This window comes from Xiphophorus maculatus, chromosome 16, assembly GCF_002775205.1.
Source record: "Xiphophorus maculatus strain JP 163 A chromosome 16, X_maculatus-5.0-male, whole genome shotgun sequence".
NCBI classification, from domain to species: domain Eukaryota; kingdom Metazoa; phylum Chordata; class Actinopteri; order Cyprinodontiformes; family Poeciliidae; genus Xiphophorus; species Xiphophorus maculatus.
In genome coordinates this window covers 24,981,271-25,001,097 of record NC_036458.1, presented here as the reverse complement: position 1 = coordinate 25,001,097, position 19,827 = coordinate 24,981,271, and the positions used below count along the sequence as shown (strand labels likewise).

Below are 19,827 nucleotides of genomic sequence, written 5' to 3'. Positions count from 1 at the left end.
CAGGTGCATTATTTTGAAGTAGTGCATGGACGAGACTGATCCAGCAGGTGGCGGTAATGGTTCACGGCAGAATTGCGGTAAGCTATTTCCGGTTCAGTGGGACGGAGTGTGAGGGTGTGAACGACACGGGTGGCATTTTGATCATTTTTAATATTAGTGAGTGCTTCAAAAATAACTATGTATTCTTTGTTGATATTAATATAAACAAATTTCCCAAAAAAGAAAAAAGTGGTTAGCTTCCATTATGCCCCCTATTGTCAAAATCAATTTTTAATTGGTTAACAATCTGGTGGCTCAGACTCTAGACATTGTGTATAGCAGTCTGGGTCTTTCCAATGTGAGCACACATTTACACATAGTAAATAGCCTGAACTATGTCTTCCTTAGCTGCCCTGATTAATACCAAAAGAAAATACGAGGTAGAAATCTTAACATTTTGAAACCACTAATATTGAAAGACCACCATTTTTGTAATATCTAATAAGCACTTTGATCACACAACAATACCTATTTCAAAAGTTATTAATGATGACGAGAACAGACAACAGCAGCACTCATCAACAACAAGTACCAAGGACTTAAACTAATAGCATGGACCCATGACATTTTCAATCACAGAAGTTAAAGACATTCATACAACTCCATGAACCAACCACAGGGGCAATCGCATCAAAAAACAACTGCAAGGGATTCACTGCTTTACTGCAGATGAATTGACAAGGTGGCAGTGCGTAATAACCATGATGCAGCTACAGACATAATGCAACTTTTCCATATGTAGCAAACACATATGCAACATCTACTTATGCACCATCTACATATACAGCATCAACATATCCATAAAGGATTAAGACCATAGACATCAACCAAAGACACATAGCAACATCATAGACCAACAACTTCTACACTTTTGACTTCTACTTATTTTTGACACAAATTGAATCCCATAGTTTGATGAAAAGCTGACTGTTAATCTTAGCTGCTAGCCCATGATGGTTCCAGGATGGCTATTGTTTCATTGGGGTCTAGTTAGTGCCAGTGTTTATGTACATTTTATCATGGTATGTTGCTTTGTAATCTTCTAAACTGTTGTATGTTGTTAAAGGCCCGTCTGGGGATGTGCATAACATGTAGCTAAGGTCATAAATGTGTTCTGTATTTGTTTATACTTAACACTTATCGGCATGCAAATAATCAATAAAGGGCTCCGTATTCACTTGACCCCAAAAGAGTACAGCAGGTTCTAAATGGAAAATAATATATGGCAGGCTATTTTAACATAAAATCAATTTCATCGTTCTTACGTTCCAGATATATGAAATTGGTTTGTGAGTTGTGGCATGCCTTTTTAACATAAAATGGGTTTTGTCTGACTATCCATAATTACATTCCAGATACCTACAAATACAGATACAATACTAGACACAACTAATTAATACAAAAGGAATGTGTCTATTAAATAGATACTGGATATATACTTTAAATATCCAGAATGGTAATTTAAGATATCTGCAGTTACATTCAGACAGTAAGAATAACAATTCAACATATCTTCAATTTCATTTTGACAAGTCAAACTATCAAAAGATATCTCAAATGAGATCGCCAGATTTGTCATCTGACATGTCACACATCTGTAATTACAATTTAAGAAACCTCAAAAGTAACTATGACTAGTCAAAACTATGTCTTTGCATTTTATTCAAAAGTCTGCCTGTCTGCAGAATTTTGCATAAAATTGTTAAAATGGAGAAAAAGCTCAACTTTAAGGAATACAGTATGCGGAAAACTTAGACTTAACGACTGCTTAAAAAATATGCGAAGAATTTTCTCTTTATTCACAATGCACTTAATAATGGCTCCAAAAAGTTAGAAGTGCTTCTGTCAACCCATTCCCAAACTGAAAATAGTGCAATTTCAAAAATAATTTTTAATATGTTTTCTTTTTCATTGCTTAATTGAAACTTCTAAATGCCACATACGTCTGTGACATTTTGACATAAAACAAATTCAAGATATCAGTAATGTCATTCTGATGAGACAGAATATTAATTCAAGATAATATTCTGTATTAATTACACACATTATAAAATGTGTGTAATTAAATATATCTCTAATTCATTTGGGGATATTTTTAAAAGGACTTTTGCCAAGTTAAAATGATCATTTCAGATATGTGTAATTTAGTTTTGCCTAGTCATTATTGCTTTGAAGATATCTGCAATTTAATTTGCACATGCCAAATATACATATCTCCTATCAAAAAATGCAATTAAAATATCTTGAATTATGGTGTCGTTCAAGAAATCTTTATTTAGAATTATGTCTAGTCAGAACAAAAAGCGAGATAGATTGACTATAACTAGTCATACCGGTAATTTAATTGTAGATATCTGTATTTCATACAGTCAATATTTCATTGTAGATATCTTGAATTGAAGCTTCCATACAACTCAATGGTAAATCTGACATCATTTATACTACTCAAATTAAATTAGATATATCTTACTTTACTAATACATCTAGTCATAAACCAGTTTATGATATCTGGAATGTAACTTGCTCATGGCAGACTGTTTTAACATAAAATTGGTTTCCCCACTTATTGGGGTAGAACAGGAGGAAAACACAAACATGGTGCGGTGCCGGACACACAGAGAGCCACAAGGACAGTCTTAGCTCTATCATTCATGGTTGTGTACATGCTGCTCATTCGCTCCCCCTTGCTTTCTGCTATGCTATATCTTTTCCCCATCTGCAGAGATTGACATAAATGCTACATGAATACTTAGGCTAGTTAGCGGGGCCACTGACAACGATGGATAAACAGTTTTTCTGTAACAGTAAGTTGTTTCTTCACCATTAGTACATTGAGCAGTGCACGCATATCTGAGGTTGATTGACAATGCTAAGACCCTCCTCTGACTCTAATTGCCTGTTTTTAACCAGGAGCAGTGCATTTCTTTAGATCACAATAGTAGCTCAAAGAGGAGGTGAAGAAGCTTTATTTTTTCACACATTATTTGTCTCATACTATACTGTCACAATACTGTAACTGGTGTTAGTTTCAACAAATATATAACAAAAATATTCTTTTTTAAAAAATAAAAGTTATGTACTGCATCTTTAAGGAGATTACCTTATGTTCCCATATCTAATTTTTTCCTTGTTCTCTGCAGGGCTGTCTTGTCCTTTCTGTATCACAATGACCTGGTCTCTCAATAAATGACAGTAAAAACATGAATATGAACATTGTCTGGTCTCTTGCCATTGAGCTTCCAAAATTACAAGTTACAATCATCAAAACTTTAGCTATAACTTAAAACAGAACATCCTCTCAAAGTACAGTGTTATGCTGACAACATGACTAATTAATTTGACATCTTATCCATATGCAATGAGAAAAGGACTTATCATTCTGAAGCACTGGCATGTTCATTGACACATATTTACTTTTGAGAAATGAATTAAATATTTTGAGAAAGGCTGGCTTTGTTGTTTTGCTGTTTGTAGAAATTATTTTGAGAAATGCACTGTTAACATTGCATAAACATGCCATTTATAGAGATTCATTACATGTAGAAAAAAGTATTTTGAGCTTTCATTTATTTATTTATTTTTAAGTTTTATTTGCAATTTTAATGATTATGGCTAACAGGTATAGACAACTAAATTTCTGTCTCAGAAAATTAGAATATTACAGTAGACCAACCAACCAGATGTTTGAGCACAAATGTGAGGTTTCTGAAAAGTATGTACATTTCTATACACTCAATACTTGGTTGGGCCTCCTCTCACTTGCATGAATTACTGTATCAATGCACTGCAGGTGTAATATAAGTCCAGCTTGCATTGATAGCTGCCTTCAGATCATCTGCTTTGTTGGGTTTTGTTTATTATCTTCCTCTGCACAAAGAATCAGATAATTTCCATGGGGTTAAAGGTCAGGGAGGTTTGCTGGTCAATCAAGAACATAAAAAAAAAGTTGCACTTTTACGCAATATAATTTTTTTAGATGTCATCACATGTTTCCAGGTTTGGCCCCAGTAACTTTGGTTGCCAACCTAACTGTCCAAGCATCCAGCATAACACATTTCTGACCCCTGGGTCATGGGATGACTGACTGACAGAAAACATTATGGCTTTATTTGAATTTCTTAAAAAGTCTAAGCTCCTCACTCTTACCTTCTAGAACAGTCAATTGTCATTAGATCCTAGAAGTATCATTCTTTCTGTAATGTTGTTAGTCATGAAACTCAAGAATGGATGCAGGTCTTAGTAATGCTGTCATGAGATTTAACTCCTTTATAGTTGTCAATGTCAAAATGCACCATTTAGAAAAGACAGCATTTTATTCTGCCTTTACACAGACAATAAATGAAACTCCATGTTTCTGTACTTTTGTCAAAACAACAGTTCTTTGTTGTTTGTGATACCAATCGCCTTTCATGTAATGCAGATAACACAGCCTCTCTTTTCATGCATGGTCTGCATGTCTGTGTTTGTAGCTGTTGTGTTTTTTACAAGCAATCTCTTTACTGTTTGTGTGGTGCAGACCTACTTTTATGACAACCACAGCAAAGAAAGGAAGACAGGCACCCCCCCCCCCCCCCCCCCCCCCCCCACACACACACACACACACGCCCACCCACCCCCACGCGCACACACACACACACCCACATCCCCACGCACACGCACACATGCATGCCCACCCCCTCACAAGTGCAGGTACAAATACACAGAACCTAATCCAGTAAGTAATATGAGTTATTTGAAATAGCTCCCTTGGTATTGACTTATCTCTGGTGTAATTAATGAGAAAGCTGTCATGCTGGACGTGGAGTGACAACTGTGAGGAGAAAGGGAGAGGTGGATATATATATAGATATATATACACATTGACACACTCCTTTGAAATGTGAAGCTTTACAACAGATGTTAGCATATGATATTAGGAAGAAACGTGTTATATGCATTATCAAAAGTAGTCTTAGAGATAGTGTGTAATGCAAATTTGCTATTTTGTTGTATCAGTTGCTGGGCTGGGACAGGGGTATTAGCTTATTGACATACCAAGTCAATAAGCAGAGAGCTCTCACCAACTTATTAAAGCCTGTTCATCCGATTTCTATTAGCTCTGATTATTTTCCTGTTGCAACTACAACTCCTTTCATAACACCAGCTGCCTTCACTTATTGTTGACACAAGTCAAAATACATTCTGGAAGTGAAAGTACATCACATATGGTCACCATCACATTCTTTATGAGAGACAGATGGAACAAAAATGAAGATTTTTCACATCTCTATTGATGCATGCATTGGCAAGCACATAAAGCAACAAGGGAAGGAGCTGAGTATTCAAAAAGTCTGTTCAGAGCTGGTTCCGAGTGTATTGTAACGAAGTTAGTGCTCAGTATGAGACTTCTAATAAAAGCTGTAATTAACATGTCTTTTGACCCATGGAGAAAGGCAGCAGAATCCTTCCCACACTGTGGCTTGCCACAGTATTGTAAACGATATCTCTGAAGGCTTTTTTTTTTATCTTTTAGAATTTTTATCTGCAAAGGGTGCTGCTATCCAAATTATTCAAAACAGCCCATTTGTTACTTCTAACATTATTTCAGATCAAAGTGGATGATTCATTATCATATCAGGCAAATTTGGTGTATAAGATTGTGACACTGGTTAATGTTTATGCACCCAATGTTGGGCGTATAAACCCATAAAGGTGTTTATTAAATGTGTGCACCCATAACAGCAAACATCCCAATGCAATATTATAGAAAAAATGAAATGATAAATAAATGTACAGTGTGAAAAAGCATTTAAATAAACACCAACACTGAGGAAAAGCTGGAGAATCTCGACCATCATCTACACCTCTAATAGGTGTAGATGATGGTCATAATTTGGTCAGCATCATAATTTCTATCGATGCTGAAAAGGCTTTTTGATGGAGTCAGTTAAGGCTATTAGCTTTTTTCTCTGGAGAAATTTGGTTTTGGCCCTTTACTACTTCAATATTGATGAAAATCTTGATAAAATTGCCTCATAAATGCAACGTTTGTGAACATGGCGAGTTGGATGCATTTTTTTCATCTGACATCTGACATTTTTTTCATCTGACATCTATATCTTTTCCCCATCTGCAGAGATTGACATAAATGCTACATGAATACGTAACATTTCTCTTGGCTATGCTGCTAATATTTATTTCTCTTTAGTCTCTTTAGTTTTCTCTTTGATTGCTTTCCCCTGCGCCGCAACCTGAAACACAATTTCTAATAAATTTTTTATGAAATTAGTTATCAATACAGAAATAATAAACTTTTAGTGTAATACACTAAATAAAACAATATAGCACAAGGTGCAGGTGCAGTTGTTAATGTGTGTGATCCCAGATCTGTCAGTTTTAGAAACTTTTAGTGTGAACTCTCAGAAGCTGTATTGTCTCCCCAACCTGATCCTGCATGGAGAAGTTCTCGGGTTTAGGCTCCAGAATAGCTTGTGATTCAGTTACATCAACTCCTGACGTTCAGCACATGTATGAATGCTGTGAACAGCCATCATCACTTGATCTCTGATAAATCTATTCTCTATGGAAATCTACTGAAGAACAGTTGTGAACTTTAGTGTATTGTTTAACCCTCTGATGCATGACATATTGACTATACAGTCTTCCATGAGTGGGTCTTTTTGAACCCATGTTTAAATCATTGTGTTTTTATGCTACTTTTGTCATTTTGATTCAAAATAATGTTTAGTATGATACTTTCTGCTGTGTTTTATTTCACACAAGAATTATTTCATGTTTGAAATATTTTCAATTTTCACTTTTTTAAGCATTTATAGAACAATTCGAACATTTGTGATGATTTGTAGAACATTTTTTAAAACGAAATGACAACAACAGCAATTTTATAACAGCATTGTTGGAACAATGTCAGTGTCCATTATGTGTGCGTGTGGGCAGGAGGGGGAGGGGATGGAAAGAGCACATTTCTTGAAACTAGCTAGCTAACCAAGTTAGCTAACATTGCCGTCGGTATTCTATTGTGCTGTGTGTATCATGCATGTGAGTGTGTTTATGTATGTGCATTTATCCATCCATCCATCCATCCATCCATCCATCCATCCATCATTTTCTGTTTATCCGGGGTCAGGTTGCGGGGTAACAGCCTAAGAAGGGAGGCCCACAGTTTGCTCTCCCCAGCCACTTGTTCCAGCTCCTCCGGGGGAATCCCAAGGCGTTCCTAGGCTAGCTGAGAAACAAAGATATTTCAACTAGGAGAGTTCTTGCTTCTTGTTTGATGTTCCAAGCAAAAATCCCTTGTGGATGTGTCCAAAGGAAAAAAATATATATGTAAAGATTTTCATTGAGAATTCAAGTTGGCTTTTGAAATATTTTAGTTGCAATTCCAGGTACACAGGGATTTTTATCATTAGTTTGATGACTATTACATACCAAAAATAAAGTCAGCAATGTCGTGATATACTGTGGAAACTCATACACCATTATAAAAAAACACGACGGCCAAACTATGAACAGATTTATAAATGATCACCAAACTGCAAACTCAGCACCAGCATAGTTGGGAAACATGCAACAGGGCAGGGGTTCAATGCCCATGTGTTGTACAGATACAACTGTACTCTGATCATTTGATCAAAACTACAAACCCTATGGGACAGAGTGTTTGGCAGAATGTGACAGCAACAATGCAAATCATTACATTTCTTAAAATCTCTGTGCTAAGGATAAAATCAAAGACAATAACAAAAACCTCATTGGCATGCATGGTCACAAATAATTCAATTCATCCCACTAAGGAAAAAAATAAGTTATCCTCTTTTGCAAGAAATGTGTTTCTAATAAGGCTCACATCTCTCACAGAACAAAACACTTGCCACTGTATCCAGTCACTGTCCCTCTTAACTGGTACTGAATTTGGTATTAGTGTATGACTGCTGAACTGAGCACAAAAGTACCAGCTGGTGATGATCAAGTCTGTCCCATGGAAAACAAGGCTCTAAATTTGCCTTTCTTAGGTATTATCTTGCATTTTAGGAACAGGAGACTGAAAATCATAGATTATTTGTTTGGTCATAACATACAAGTCTATTAAATAGTTATTAAAAGCAGGAATTGATGGGAAACTTAATAACTCTGTAAAAGCTATTTATCATAATTCACAATCTTGTGTTCAGGTGAACAGGTTGGCTTCCAACACCATACAGTGTTAAACAAGGTGACGTCCCGTATCTTACTCTCATTGCCTTATATATAAATGATCAGGTAATGGCAGTTAAGAAGGTAGATGTGGGAGTGACAGAAAGCGATATAGAAGATGACATGGTGCTTATTGCTGAGATCTTCAGAAATTAAGTGTGGTTTATTTTTGGTGTAGCAAAATTAGGTTAGACATAAATTGTGATAAAACTGACGTTATTAATTTTCGAATGCTGAGTCACAAACTGAGAACATTTAGTCTTTGCTTTGAGTCTATTACTTTGTCTGTTCCAAAAAAATCTAAATATTTAGGATTTATTGTGGATGAACATCTTCCATTTAAAGAAGGTAAAAGTTTAATCAGATTCAGCTGGTGGAACTCTAGGTGGTGTTATAAATAAATTTTATGCAACTGTTTTACAGTGAAATTACTACATTGCCTGGCCAAAAGTAAAGTCGTCACCTGGATTTGACAAAACAAATAGGTACAAGACTCCTATTGGATAATTACTTCATAGTCGATATTGTTCCAGCTGGCAAAAAGTTATCTGACCCCAACTGGTGCAATGAGTTGCTTCTCATTTATTAAACAACCATGTCTAAGGAGATGGAAAAGATGTCAGTCTGTTTGAGAAGGTCAAATCATTGATATGCATCAAGCAGAGAAAACATCTAAAGAGATTTCTTAAACTACTGAAACTGGGTCAAGAACTGTCCAACGCATTGTTAAAAACTAGAAGGATAATGGAGACCAATTGTCTTCAAGGAAGAAATGCGGATGGAAAAAAATCCTGAATGATTGTCATTGGTGAGCACTTAATGTTTGGTGAAATCAATTAGAAGAAAAACAACTGTAGAACTCCGATCTATGTTTAACAGTGAAAGTAAAAATATTTCCACACAGTGAAGGGAAGTCAAGGGACTGGGACTGACCAACTCTATAGCTTTGAGAAAACCACTGATCAGTGAAGCTAACCGGACAAAAAGCTTCAATCTGCTAGGGAGCATAAAGATTGGACTCTGGAGCAATGGAAGAAGGTCATGTGGTCTGATGAGTCCAGATTTACCCAGAGTTCCAGAGTGATGGGTGCAGCAGAGTAAGACGAGAGACAGGTGAAGTGATTACCCATCATGCCTAGTGATTACTGTACAAGCCTGTGGGGGCAGTGCTATGATCTGGAGTTTCTGTAGTTGGTCAAGTCCAGGTTCAGCAACAGCATGTGCTCACAGAATGAGGTCAGCTGGTAATCAGAGCTGGCAGGGGAATATTCCAAGATGGATTTATGGGGGTCGAATTGTAAAAGACTAGTTCAGGGAGCATGAGACATCATTTTCACACATAGATTGGTCACAACAGAGTCCAGACCTTGACCCTATTGAGAATCTTTGGGATGTGCTGGATAAGGCTTTTGTGGCGGTAAATGAAAGATCTTGGTGAAATATTTATGCACTGGATAGAAATAAATCTTGTCACATTGCAGAAATAATTTCAATAATTATCGAAATAATGCCACAGTGGATATGTGCTGTAATCAAAACCAAAGATGGCCCAATGAAATATTAGAGCATGTGATTTTTTATATATATATATTTTTTTTTGGCAGTGACGTTTTTCGTTTTTTGGCCAGGCAGTGTATTTAAAATTAAGTTTTTATGGTGAACATAGGCAGGTTTCATTGTATTTAAATAACAAGATATTTTAAAACAACTAATAGCTAACAACTAACGACAATTAATCGAATGTAATCCTGTCACTTTAAGTCTAACAGGTATTTATGCAAACAAATATTGTCCCTAGTTTCTTTCTGTATAGCATCATCACATCAGTTGCAAAACTGTAGCTAAATTGCACATGACGCTTTTTACAGTGGCACAGAGAGAAGAACCTGAACTGCAGAGCACAAGATGTCACCAGAATCCACAGACTAAGCAAAGTTGTTGTTTTATTATCATTATTGCTATCTGTGTTTTCACCTCTGAGACTCACTTTTTTTACATTTTAACATCTGAGATTCCATTTCTTAGCAGCACTCCATACTGGTTTTGATGGAAATCACCATGATACATTAAAATATAGAGAGTCAGGTCAGGCTTGAGACATATTTACTTCCAAAAGGCATTGTGTGTGTCTCACAGGGACAACAAACAGTTTTTTCCAGTATTCTCAGAACTTATTAGCAACATGTGTTGCATAGTTACATTCAATGTGTTTCACATATGCATTGAAAAGTGATGCAACGTGTTCATCATTCTACAAACATGGATATAATGAAATAGAGTGAGACTGTGTGATCACTTATTGAGAACAGGACACTAGAGAACCATAAGCAACAACTTCCCAAGATTTTTTTCCATGACCTATAAGACTTTCAAAGCATATTGCTAAGTGTTCATGTTCAAATTGTAAAAATCATTTTGTCATGGTTGAGCAAAGCAGTTGTGAATTTGCTAAAAAGACGAAAACAGAGTGTACTGCATCTGACTTAAGCCAGTTTGAGGTTTAGAAATTCTGATTCTGAAAATTTGAGTGGCTGCTAAACCATTATGTTCAGTTAAAATCTCTTAATGGCTGGTGTGTTGCAGATTTTAAATATGCCCTTCTTCCAATTCATTTAGTTAAAATGACTGAATGACCCTCTCAGCATGTCACACATAGCAGATACCTACTAATGAACCATTCCTATAAATCAGGGTGTTGAATAAAGGGAACATCTAAAGTATGACACTGGTCCAAGATGGAATCCTATGCACACATCAGAGTAAGTTTGACGCTCAGCCTCAAGTTGTATTTAATTTGCAACAGACATCAGACTCTACTTTGACTATTGCCCCAAAGACTAGAGACTTCACTTGGACTCCTGTTAAAAAACAAAACACAAAAAAACCCATCTCTAATTTATGGTAAAATGCCAGCAGCTGTGGTTGCCAGAACTTTAACATATAAATACAAATTTTACTCTATAATAGAGAAAATACAGTATTAGTCTAAAATGTGAGTCTTAGTCACAGTTTTTATCTAATTAATAATGACCATGGATGTCTCTTGAAGTGAATGCTGTGTAACTAATGACTGGATCATTTCAGAACAAATAAATGTAACTTATACCCCCAACCTTCTCTAGAAATCAAAAGCACATCCTGTTCCGTTCAATGAGACGTTTGACACTCATTTAACTCAATGACTTATCCTCTTACAGCCTTAAGACTGGGCTTGACTTGGAAAAAGCTGAACATCCCTGACACAAACAAACATCACGACCAGTCATTGTCACGAAGCGGTGCGGTGAGGGTTGGTGAGGCAGACGCAGCGGACCCAGGTAAGATGAATAATGAAATTTAATGATGAGAGCACAGTCCAAACAACCGGCAGCACGCACATTAACACATTCACAAGACATTGACAAGGACCAGACGAGGAACAAGGAACACAGGTGGAGTTAAATACACAGCTGGTAATCAGAGAACGAGACACACCTGGGAACAATCAAGGGGAGGACAGGACAACGAAGAGACTCAAGGACACAGAAAACTCGAAATTAACACACAGAAAAACACAGATCCTGACAGTCATTCCAGTGGTAATCTTATGTATGTTTCAGAAGTAGATTAGAAAGCATGGAGCATTGGGGGACCACCCACATGTAGCAGGGCTGTCCAGGTGAAGACTCAAATTTTGAGGGGTAGATCAGGTCAAGTCTCAAACAACTGAAATAAACATGTTTTCATCAAATCCACAATATTTAGTGCTACACAGTAAACTTTGACATTTTCCTTCTCTGCCTGTAGGTAGGCTTCCACACCTGTACTGTTTGTCTTTAGACTAAAATTATGAGAAGAACATTTGATAAATATCTTTCAAGTTTTTAATATTTATCACCAGTTTTATTTTAATATTGTGACATTTCCAAAAATCTGCTAAAGCTTTATTAATATTAGTTTGAAAATTGATCAAATGTAATTTCATCAATTTCCCCTAGGGGATCAGTACATTCTATTCTATTCTATTCTATTCTATTCTATTCTATTCTATTCTATTCTATTCTATTCTATTCTATTCTATATAATCCCATTAAAATAAAAAAGCACCAGAGATATGCAGTTGTGGTGTTTTCTCTGAAGGTTTCTACTGGAGGTCAGTTCTGAACAGTAAGGTTATCAGTGTCCTCAGTTGTTAGGGGATGTGGTCAACTGATCATACGTCATCTTTTCAAAGATCTCATAAAATAGAGGAAAATTTGGGACCACCAAGAATAAACATTAATGTACTCCTTTAAAGCTTAAAAAAGCTTCAAAAGCTTAATAAGACCAAATGTCTCAGTGGGATTTACAAACTATGAATAAAGTTTGTGAATGAATGAAACTCGAAAATGGTTTCAATATTTGTCCAAATTATGTTATTTGCAAAGAATATGAAAGAATATGTATAGAAGTAACCTGGCATCATAAGGTAGCTACAAACTAGCAGCCTTAAAATTATCTAAATTACTAACTCCTCTCCCCCCTGATCAGCCGGTCTCTTTGGAGACAGTAAACCAGTGATAATTCGCTCCCAAACTCATACACATCAAACAGACGAAAACAATAAGTGTCTGTTTGCGGTCTGAACAACGAGTCAACAACGAAGTCTTTAATTCTCCACAACAAAAGTACAAAGACTGCGAAGGCGACCAAAGGTTTTATCTCTGAACACCTTATAAACACTTCTCAGAGCCGCGGCGCCGATCCTGCTCCACCTGGAAAAACATGCTGGCTGCAGGACGAGAGACAGGAGCCGGACAGGAGAGGTCTGTGTGTGACCGGTGGGGGGTGGAGAGGTTTGGTGTAGGGTATGTAGATAAATATGTCTGCGTGTTTTTCCACTCCACTGGGTTAGAAGCGCAGATTGAATTAGGGAGAAAATTAACCTGAAAGGCACACAGCGATAAACACAAAGGGCGATAGGTGCTCTGATTTATTTTTGAGCACAGAACTAATTTATGCGTAAGTAGATTAAATACAGAACGCATTTCTATTTGGATTTATCTAGCGTAAATGAAACTATTGTCATAAGAGCGGTAGGAAGCTGGAAGGAGAAGCCAATGGGATTTTTGATTTGTGCTTTTTGCGTAGGCTAGATGAGCCTGAGTGAGCGGGCCGGGAAGTAAACCTGATAGGTTACCAGATGCAATTACTTTGTTTGTACTTGGATGTAATTTATTGCTATGTTATTGGTCTCTTACTAAACAATCTTATTTTGCAGCCTAGCTCTTACTAAAACATATTCAACCGAAAAAACACTCTAAAATGTATTTATGGTATGATTGTGAAGGATAGTTTTCTTCTGTTCCAGCAGACAGTGGCTACCCTTAAGCTTTTGTCGTTTTAGTGGCGGAAGGCAGACAGACAGCAGTCCGGGGTGCTGTGGTCACCCCGGACAGCAGCCCGGAGCAACAGCAGGGCTCGCTGGACCCCAGTAGGCGGCACCGGACGGCCTTCACCCGGGATCAGGTGTCCCGACTGGAGCAGGAGTACCGCAATGAGAGTTATGTGTCCCGGGCTCGGCGCTGCGAGCTGGCCGCAGCACTCAACCTTCCAGAGACTACGATAAAGGTATTTACTGCTTTCTAAGAGTTTCAGCAGAGGATAAACCGTTCATTGCTGCTTAATGCGGGATTATGAGGTGCCATTTGTAAAGTTACAGTTAAAAATTAACAGCAATATTTAGATTTATCTAGCATGTCATAAAGGGGAAAAACGTGGATGTTCATTTTTCAAAGTCATATTTTCACGATGTTATTCATATGTTTGAGTTCCAAACTAAATATTTATTTCACAAACTAAATCTTTATCTTACAAACAATACATTTAGCTTTCAAATTAAATATTTAGTTAGTAAGTTAAGCATTTAGTTTACACACTAAATATTGATGTATGAGCTAAATGTTTAGTTTCCAAACAGTTGATTGCAAAAGTATTCATAGACCTTGAACCTTTCTATATTTTGCCACATAACAACAAGCATCAATATATTAAATTGGAATTGAATATGTAAGACCAACACAAACAGGTATACAGTTGTGTAGTAGAAAGAAAATTATAAGACTGATTCAAAACATCCAGAACATTTTCAATTCTTGTTCTTTGATTTAACATCTGCTGATCGTATCAAACTTGTATTCATATAAAAGGGGTTATCTTCATATCTGATAAGAAATCTGTTTTCTGCTACACAGTGGATTACATAACAGATTTTGCTTCATCACATTTGCCAGGTTAATTCAATTCAACTTATTTTTATACCACACATCTTACCAAGGCACTTACAAAACAGGTCCAATTCAATGCTTTAAATTTGTAATCAGCTCACTAACAGGTAATCCGAATCTCAGCCTGCAGTGCAAATGATCTCACCTGCCTAAAGAACATAAGTGAGTCCAATTCCGTTTATTGTTTAGGTGAACATCCAGGTTTTCTTTATAGAGTCCAGTATAACTAATCTCAATCAATATGTGGTTCAGCTGGTATCAGTGCACAAAGTGAGGGGTGACTATAGTCAAACCTGTAAACGTAATGGCTTACAGGTTAGGCAGTTTGTGGCCTAAAATTGTCGTCAGAGGCTTTTCTGCTGCAATTGAGCCTCCATCATTTTCCCCCCCATCTCTCTCTCTTTTTTTTTGCAGTTTTTTCTGCACAGCTCTCAGCTCTTTTTTGTTTCCTGACCTAAATGCCACCTTCTTCTCCTTGAGTAGAACCGTTATCTCAGGATTTATCCAGGGCTTGTTTTGGAGAATCAATGTGCCTTACTGATGGACACGGTGTTGTCCTCAAATAAGTTAGTCCAGTCCGTGATGCTGTTATATATACATGTGATAGTATCAACAGCAGTGGATTACATAATATAACAAATTTTGCTTCATCACATTTGCCAGGTTAATTCAATTCAACTTATTTTTATAGCACACATCTTACCAAGGCACTTACAAAATCAGCAGATTTTGTCAGAGTATCTTTCCTCTGACTCTTTTATCTGCTCACATACACAGTGCTGCATGCTTACATAACCATAACATATGGTAAATGGCTTTGTTCTTCTATAGCACTTTATCAACTCCAGAGGACCCCAAAGCGCTTCACAATAATTCACCCATTCACACACACACTGACATGCTGATGGAGGCAAACTACTGGACAGTAGCTACAGCTGCGATCTGACAGAAGCATATAAGACTGGCGTCAGTCACTGATTTAAAGGATCGTCTAAAATCTCCAGACTTGGATGTACTAAACTTCCAGAAATGTTATTCCCCACTAGCAAAGCCACATCATCGATGGTGAATCTGGGTAGACAGTGACAGGGAAAAATCCTGTCGCTGTCTACTGGCTTCAGTTTTGATTTTATGTAAACTCTGTTTACTGTTCTTGGAGCATAACCAATCTCTATCCCTCTCAGAACAGAGTTGAAACTATGTCCACTCTCATGTGAGAAAGGTAAGACTTTTAAGAGAATGACTGACTCAGAACCTCCAGCGTCTACTAGGAGGCATACTTGCTTTAAGAGCGGTCTGTTGTCAGTGAGACCATCAGAAATGAACGATTCAAAACAGGGATCAGACAATTTGTCACCACAACCAGTGCTCTTATTACAGGGTCCTGGTTTCACAAAACCAACTGAATTATTCCACTATTGAAAAAGAAACCTTGATTCTGTTGCATAAACAAATCCTGATTAAGCAGAAAAAACAGCCTCAGAGAGGGAGCAGAATGAGGAGAAGGTAAAATCAGAGCTCACAGAACTACAATCTTTGGTGTAATCTTGCTGGCGACCTTAAGGTGAGCTGAGTGGAGCCCAGCGCTGGATGGTGAAATTTACCCTGCATCTGTTCCATTTTTATGGAACTACTGTACATCGCTGTCATCCTCTTCCTGAGAAGCTCAGAGTTCTTCCCCCACAGTGGGACATAAACAGTCCCTCAGAATGTCTCAGAGTCCTTGGACCACGTCTTCACTGTGCATGTCACAGCTAGTTCTTTGTGTACACAGGCTACTGATGAACTAGGTTGTGATATGAACATCATGGGTAGAGAGGTGATGAGGTATATGTTTATACCATATCTTGGTGTTGGTGTACAATAAAACACTGGGTTTATTAACCCAGTGTTTTATTGTCTCTGGTGTATCAGGTGACATATGATGGGGATAAAGGTGGGGAGAGTGATGGACAGAGAGACACGACTCCAATCCTGGGAGATCAGAAAGAGGGTCTGTGGTTCTGTGCTTGGAGTCTGGCTGTGTGGACATACCAGGCTGCTGCAGCATTAGTTGAGGGGGGCACATACACAGTTATCACAATAACATATAAAAACATATCAAAACTCCCAACCTAATATGGCCTTATGCTAACAGATAGCAGTTCAACGCCTGTACTGCACTTACTATTACTATTTATTATTATTATTATTACTATTTATTATTATTATTATTATTATTATTATTATTATTATTATTATTATTATTATTATTATTAGTACTAGTAGTAGTAGTAGTAGTAGTAGTAGTAGTAGTGCTAGTGTCATTACATTTTTTCCAAATGAGCGAAAGCCCTGTGTGAACCTTTGTATTGCCTGCTGTAATATTATCCCTGTAGTGACACTTGTTGTTTTTCTTAATATTTTTATTAATATTTTTGATTCTTTTTTCTGCTTTTTCAGGTGTGGTTCCAGAACAGGCGTATGAAGGACAAACGTCAGAGGCACTCCTTACCTTGGTCTCACCCACTCATCAACCCACTGGGCACACTGCTGATGGGTCATGCTTCTCCATCTTCTAACCTGATTTACCCGTTTTCCACATCCCAACTGCCCCACCTACCTTTTCAGCACTACTGTCCACTGACTTTTTCCAGTATGATAAATGGTCCACACAGTGCACTAATGAAGCAGCCAGAGCGTTTCTCCCTTTCCCAACAACACAACAAGCCTGGGGAGGGGCCTCCAACAGCAGTACTTGTTTATCCCTCTCCTGGCGTCATGCACCATCATGTCTCAAGTCATTGCTCCTTTTGCCCTCAGTGGGGACAACAAGATCTTCATAAGGTCCAGTGGGAAATGAAGGGACTGAGCCATGCCAACAACTCTGCAGCCAAAAAACAGACTGGTTCCCTGCAACAGAGGGAAGAAAAAGTGTGAATGCATCTAAGAAAAACTACAACTGCAACAATCAAAACTGAAAGAGAAGAGCAAGGCAGAAGAAGTGTTGACATCAGAATCTAAAACAATCACAGTTAAACCCAGATGCTTAATAACATTTTATTTAAAGACATTTATTTTTTCCTTCAATTTTTGACATCTTGTTTATGGCAGTTATGATTTCCATTTTTTCTTTTTTCATTTGTTAGATGGCAGAATAATGGTTGATTTTTTAAAATAATTGTACCTTACTCCAAATTCAGAAGTTTACTAAAATTGTTCTTTTTACATTTCCTCGTCTCCTCTTTTTACTTTTAGTTATGCATTTCTGCCTCATTATTCAAATGAGGAGCACGGTTCAACTTCTGCCTGTAGGTTATTTAACATTACACACGACTGGCTTTAGCAAAGATGTCAGTCAGTTTATCTGTGAGCTGAAGCTTAGCAACTTCGTTAGAGTTGCCTTGATCAGAAGCCAACTTCAGTGGGTACTTCATTCAAACTATGAAAACCTGACAGTATATTATAGCATTATTTTCTTATAAATTTGCTAAGCTCCAGCTTACTAATAAGCCATCTTTGTTGAAGTCTGGCTTCAACATCTCTGAAGCCATCAGACTTGCTAATGGCTTTAGCAATGCTGAAGCCGTAAGCAGAATTACTGCTAATCAACCAACATGTTGGTCTATTGGTTGCTAACAAACCAATAGGCAAAAGATGAAGCCTTAAGACACCGCCTTCCTCACTTTCATAATGAAGTAGAAATGCATAAACAAAAGTAATAAAAGGAGATGAGGAAATGAAAAAAGAACAAACACTTACTTGTGTGAGGGAAAAGACAAAACAAAAGATTTATATATCTTCTTTCATTTTTAATTATGTCAGTTTTGGTCCCCCATAATTATTCATGGTTTCCCAATATTACTATAAGGCTGTTATTTTCCTACTAGAGCACTGTTAATTGTACTCCTCTATTTCTTATTGCCATACTGCAGACATGCCAGTCTGTCTCCTCCATTTATGGCTCCACATGATTAAAGCACATTATTATCATAGCTGTTCTGTGTCCTGCCATGCTAAGCTCTGTTCAGATGTGTATACCTGTATTTAACCTCACAGTGTATTGTCTGGCATGATTACACAGAGCACATGTAGAGCGGCTCCTGGTTTAACCAAGCATAACAATGGCTGGTGTTGCAAACACCTGTGCAGGTGGATTAAATCAGTGTATGGTATTTATGGTGGAATATTCTGTTGGCCTCTAATCAGCAGAAAAAAGAGGACTCAGCTGGTTTCCTTTATGATTCTCATCCAGTCTGAGAGTTATCCCACAAAAAGTTCAGAATATAATTTAAGCTGCTTCTCAAATTTAATATCAGACAGAATCACCTCTAGATCTCCGATTCTGACCCTGTAACATGGCACCTAGTTATGGGTTCTGTAGTGGATGCATGCTGTTTTAGAAGAACCCATAAATGTGATGAGGCAAGATCATTAAGATCCTTAAAAGCCAATTGCAAAAATCTAAAATCAATCCTCTAACAAACAGGAACCCAGTAGAGTGAAGCCAGAATTGAAGGTATAGGTTCCCATTTCTTATTTCTTGTTAACAGCAGCATTTTGTACAAGCTACAAGCAATGAAGAGATAACTTCATTTATGACCCCTCATAAATCAAATTGTAATAATCTAGGCAAGTTAATATATAGAGATCAATCTTTCAATATCCTTAGGAAGAAAATCAGGCTTTACTTTGGCCAGAATTCATAACCAAAAATATTTTGTCTTCAATTCAATTCAGTTCAGTTATTTTCAACTCTGTTTCAGTTCAGTTTATTTCTATAGCACCAATTCACGTGCCATGTGGCTATTGCCTTCTTGTGATGTTCTGCTTGATTAAAATCTCACTTTCTCCCATTTACAAGGATTGCCTGTAGTTCAATGTCTACCTGCCCAATCAGCAAACACAAGCAAAAGTTGCAAACAAATTAGAATTGTAGTCTGCCTGTAGTTTTAGAAATAGCAACAGAGAAAGTGAACAAAGCTGTTCAGTCCCAAATTAGATAGAGTGCATTCACACCTGGCCTCTATAATCCGCTTTAATCAAACTTCTGTTTGTTTGAGGAGGTGTGACTGTGCAATCAAACTTGATCAAAATTAAAAAGTGAACTCTAGTTCACCTAAAAACCTAGGTCTCGGTTCAGTTGAAGTGAACTCTGGTGCTGTTTGAATGTAATGTGAATGCAAGCGAACCGAAGACCGCTCTGGAAACAGGAAGCTAACTATACTGCAGAGCATTCTGGTCAATACATTACTCTATCCTTAGGGAGTTAGCTGAGGTGTTTTGTTGGTTGCCATGGAAATGGGTCTGCATGTAGAATAAAGCCAACACAGAGAGCGAGGAAAAGCAGAATTTAAAATTGTTTACACCT

The 19,827-nt window shown here is 37.3% G+C and overlaps 1 protein-coding gene across 1 annotated transcript; it reads left to right on the top strand.

Moving 5' to 3' along the window:
• Positions 1-11,410: 11,410 nt before the first annotated feature.
• Positions 11,411-17,502, top strand: LOC102230589 (homeobox even-skipped homolog protein 1-like). The gene is made up of 3 exons (XM_005811922.2): positions 11,411-11,549; positions 13,598-13,821; positions 16,920-17,502. Exons 1-3 carry the CDS (start codon positions 11,411-11,413, stop codon positions 17,394-17,396), a joined length of 840 nt encoding a protein of 279 aa, XP_005811979.1. The 3' UTR covers positions 17,397-17,502.
• Positions 17,503-19,827: the final 2,325 nt, after the last annotated feature.

Coding starts and splice junctions, on each gene's coding strand:
- LOC102230589 (XM_005811922.2), top strand. CDS start 11,411: ATGACTTATCCTCTTACAGCCTTAAGACTGGGCTTGACTTGGAAAAAG. Junction 11,550..13,597: donor GGCAGACGCAGCGGACCCAG/GTAAGATGAATA, acceptor TTGTCGTTTTAG/TGGCGGAAGGCAGACAGACA. Junction 13,822..16,919: donor TTCCAGAGACTACGATAAAG/GTATTTACTGCT, acceptor CTGCTTTTTCAG/GTGTGGTTCCAGAACAGGCG.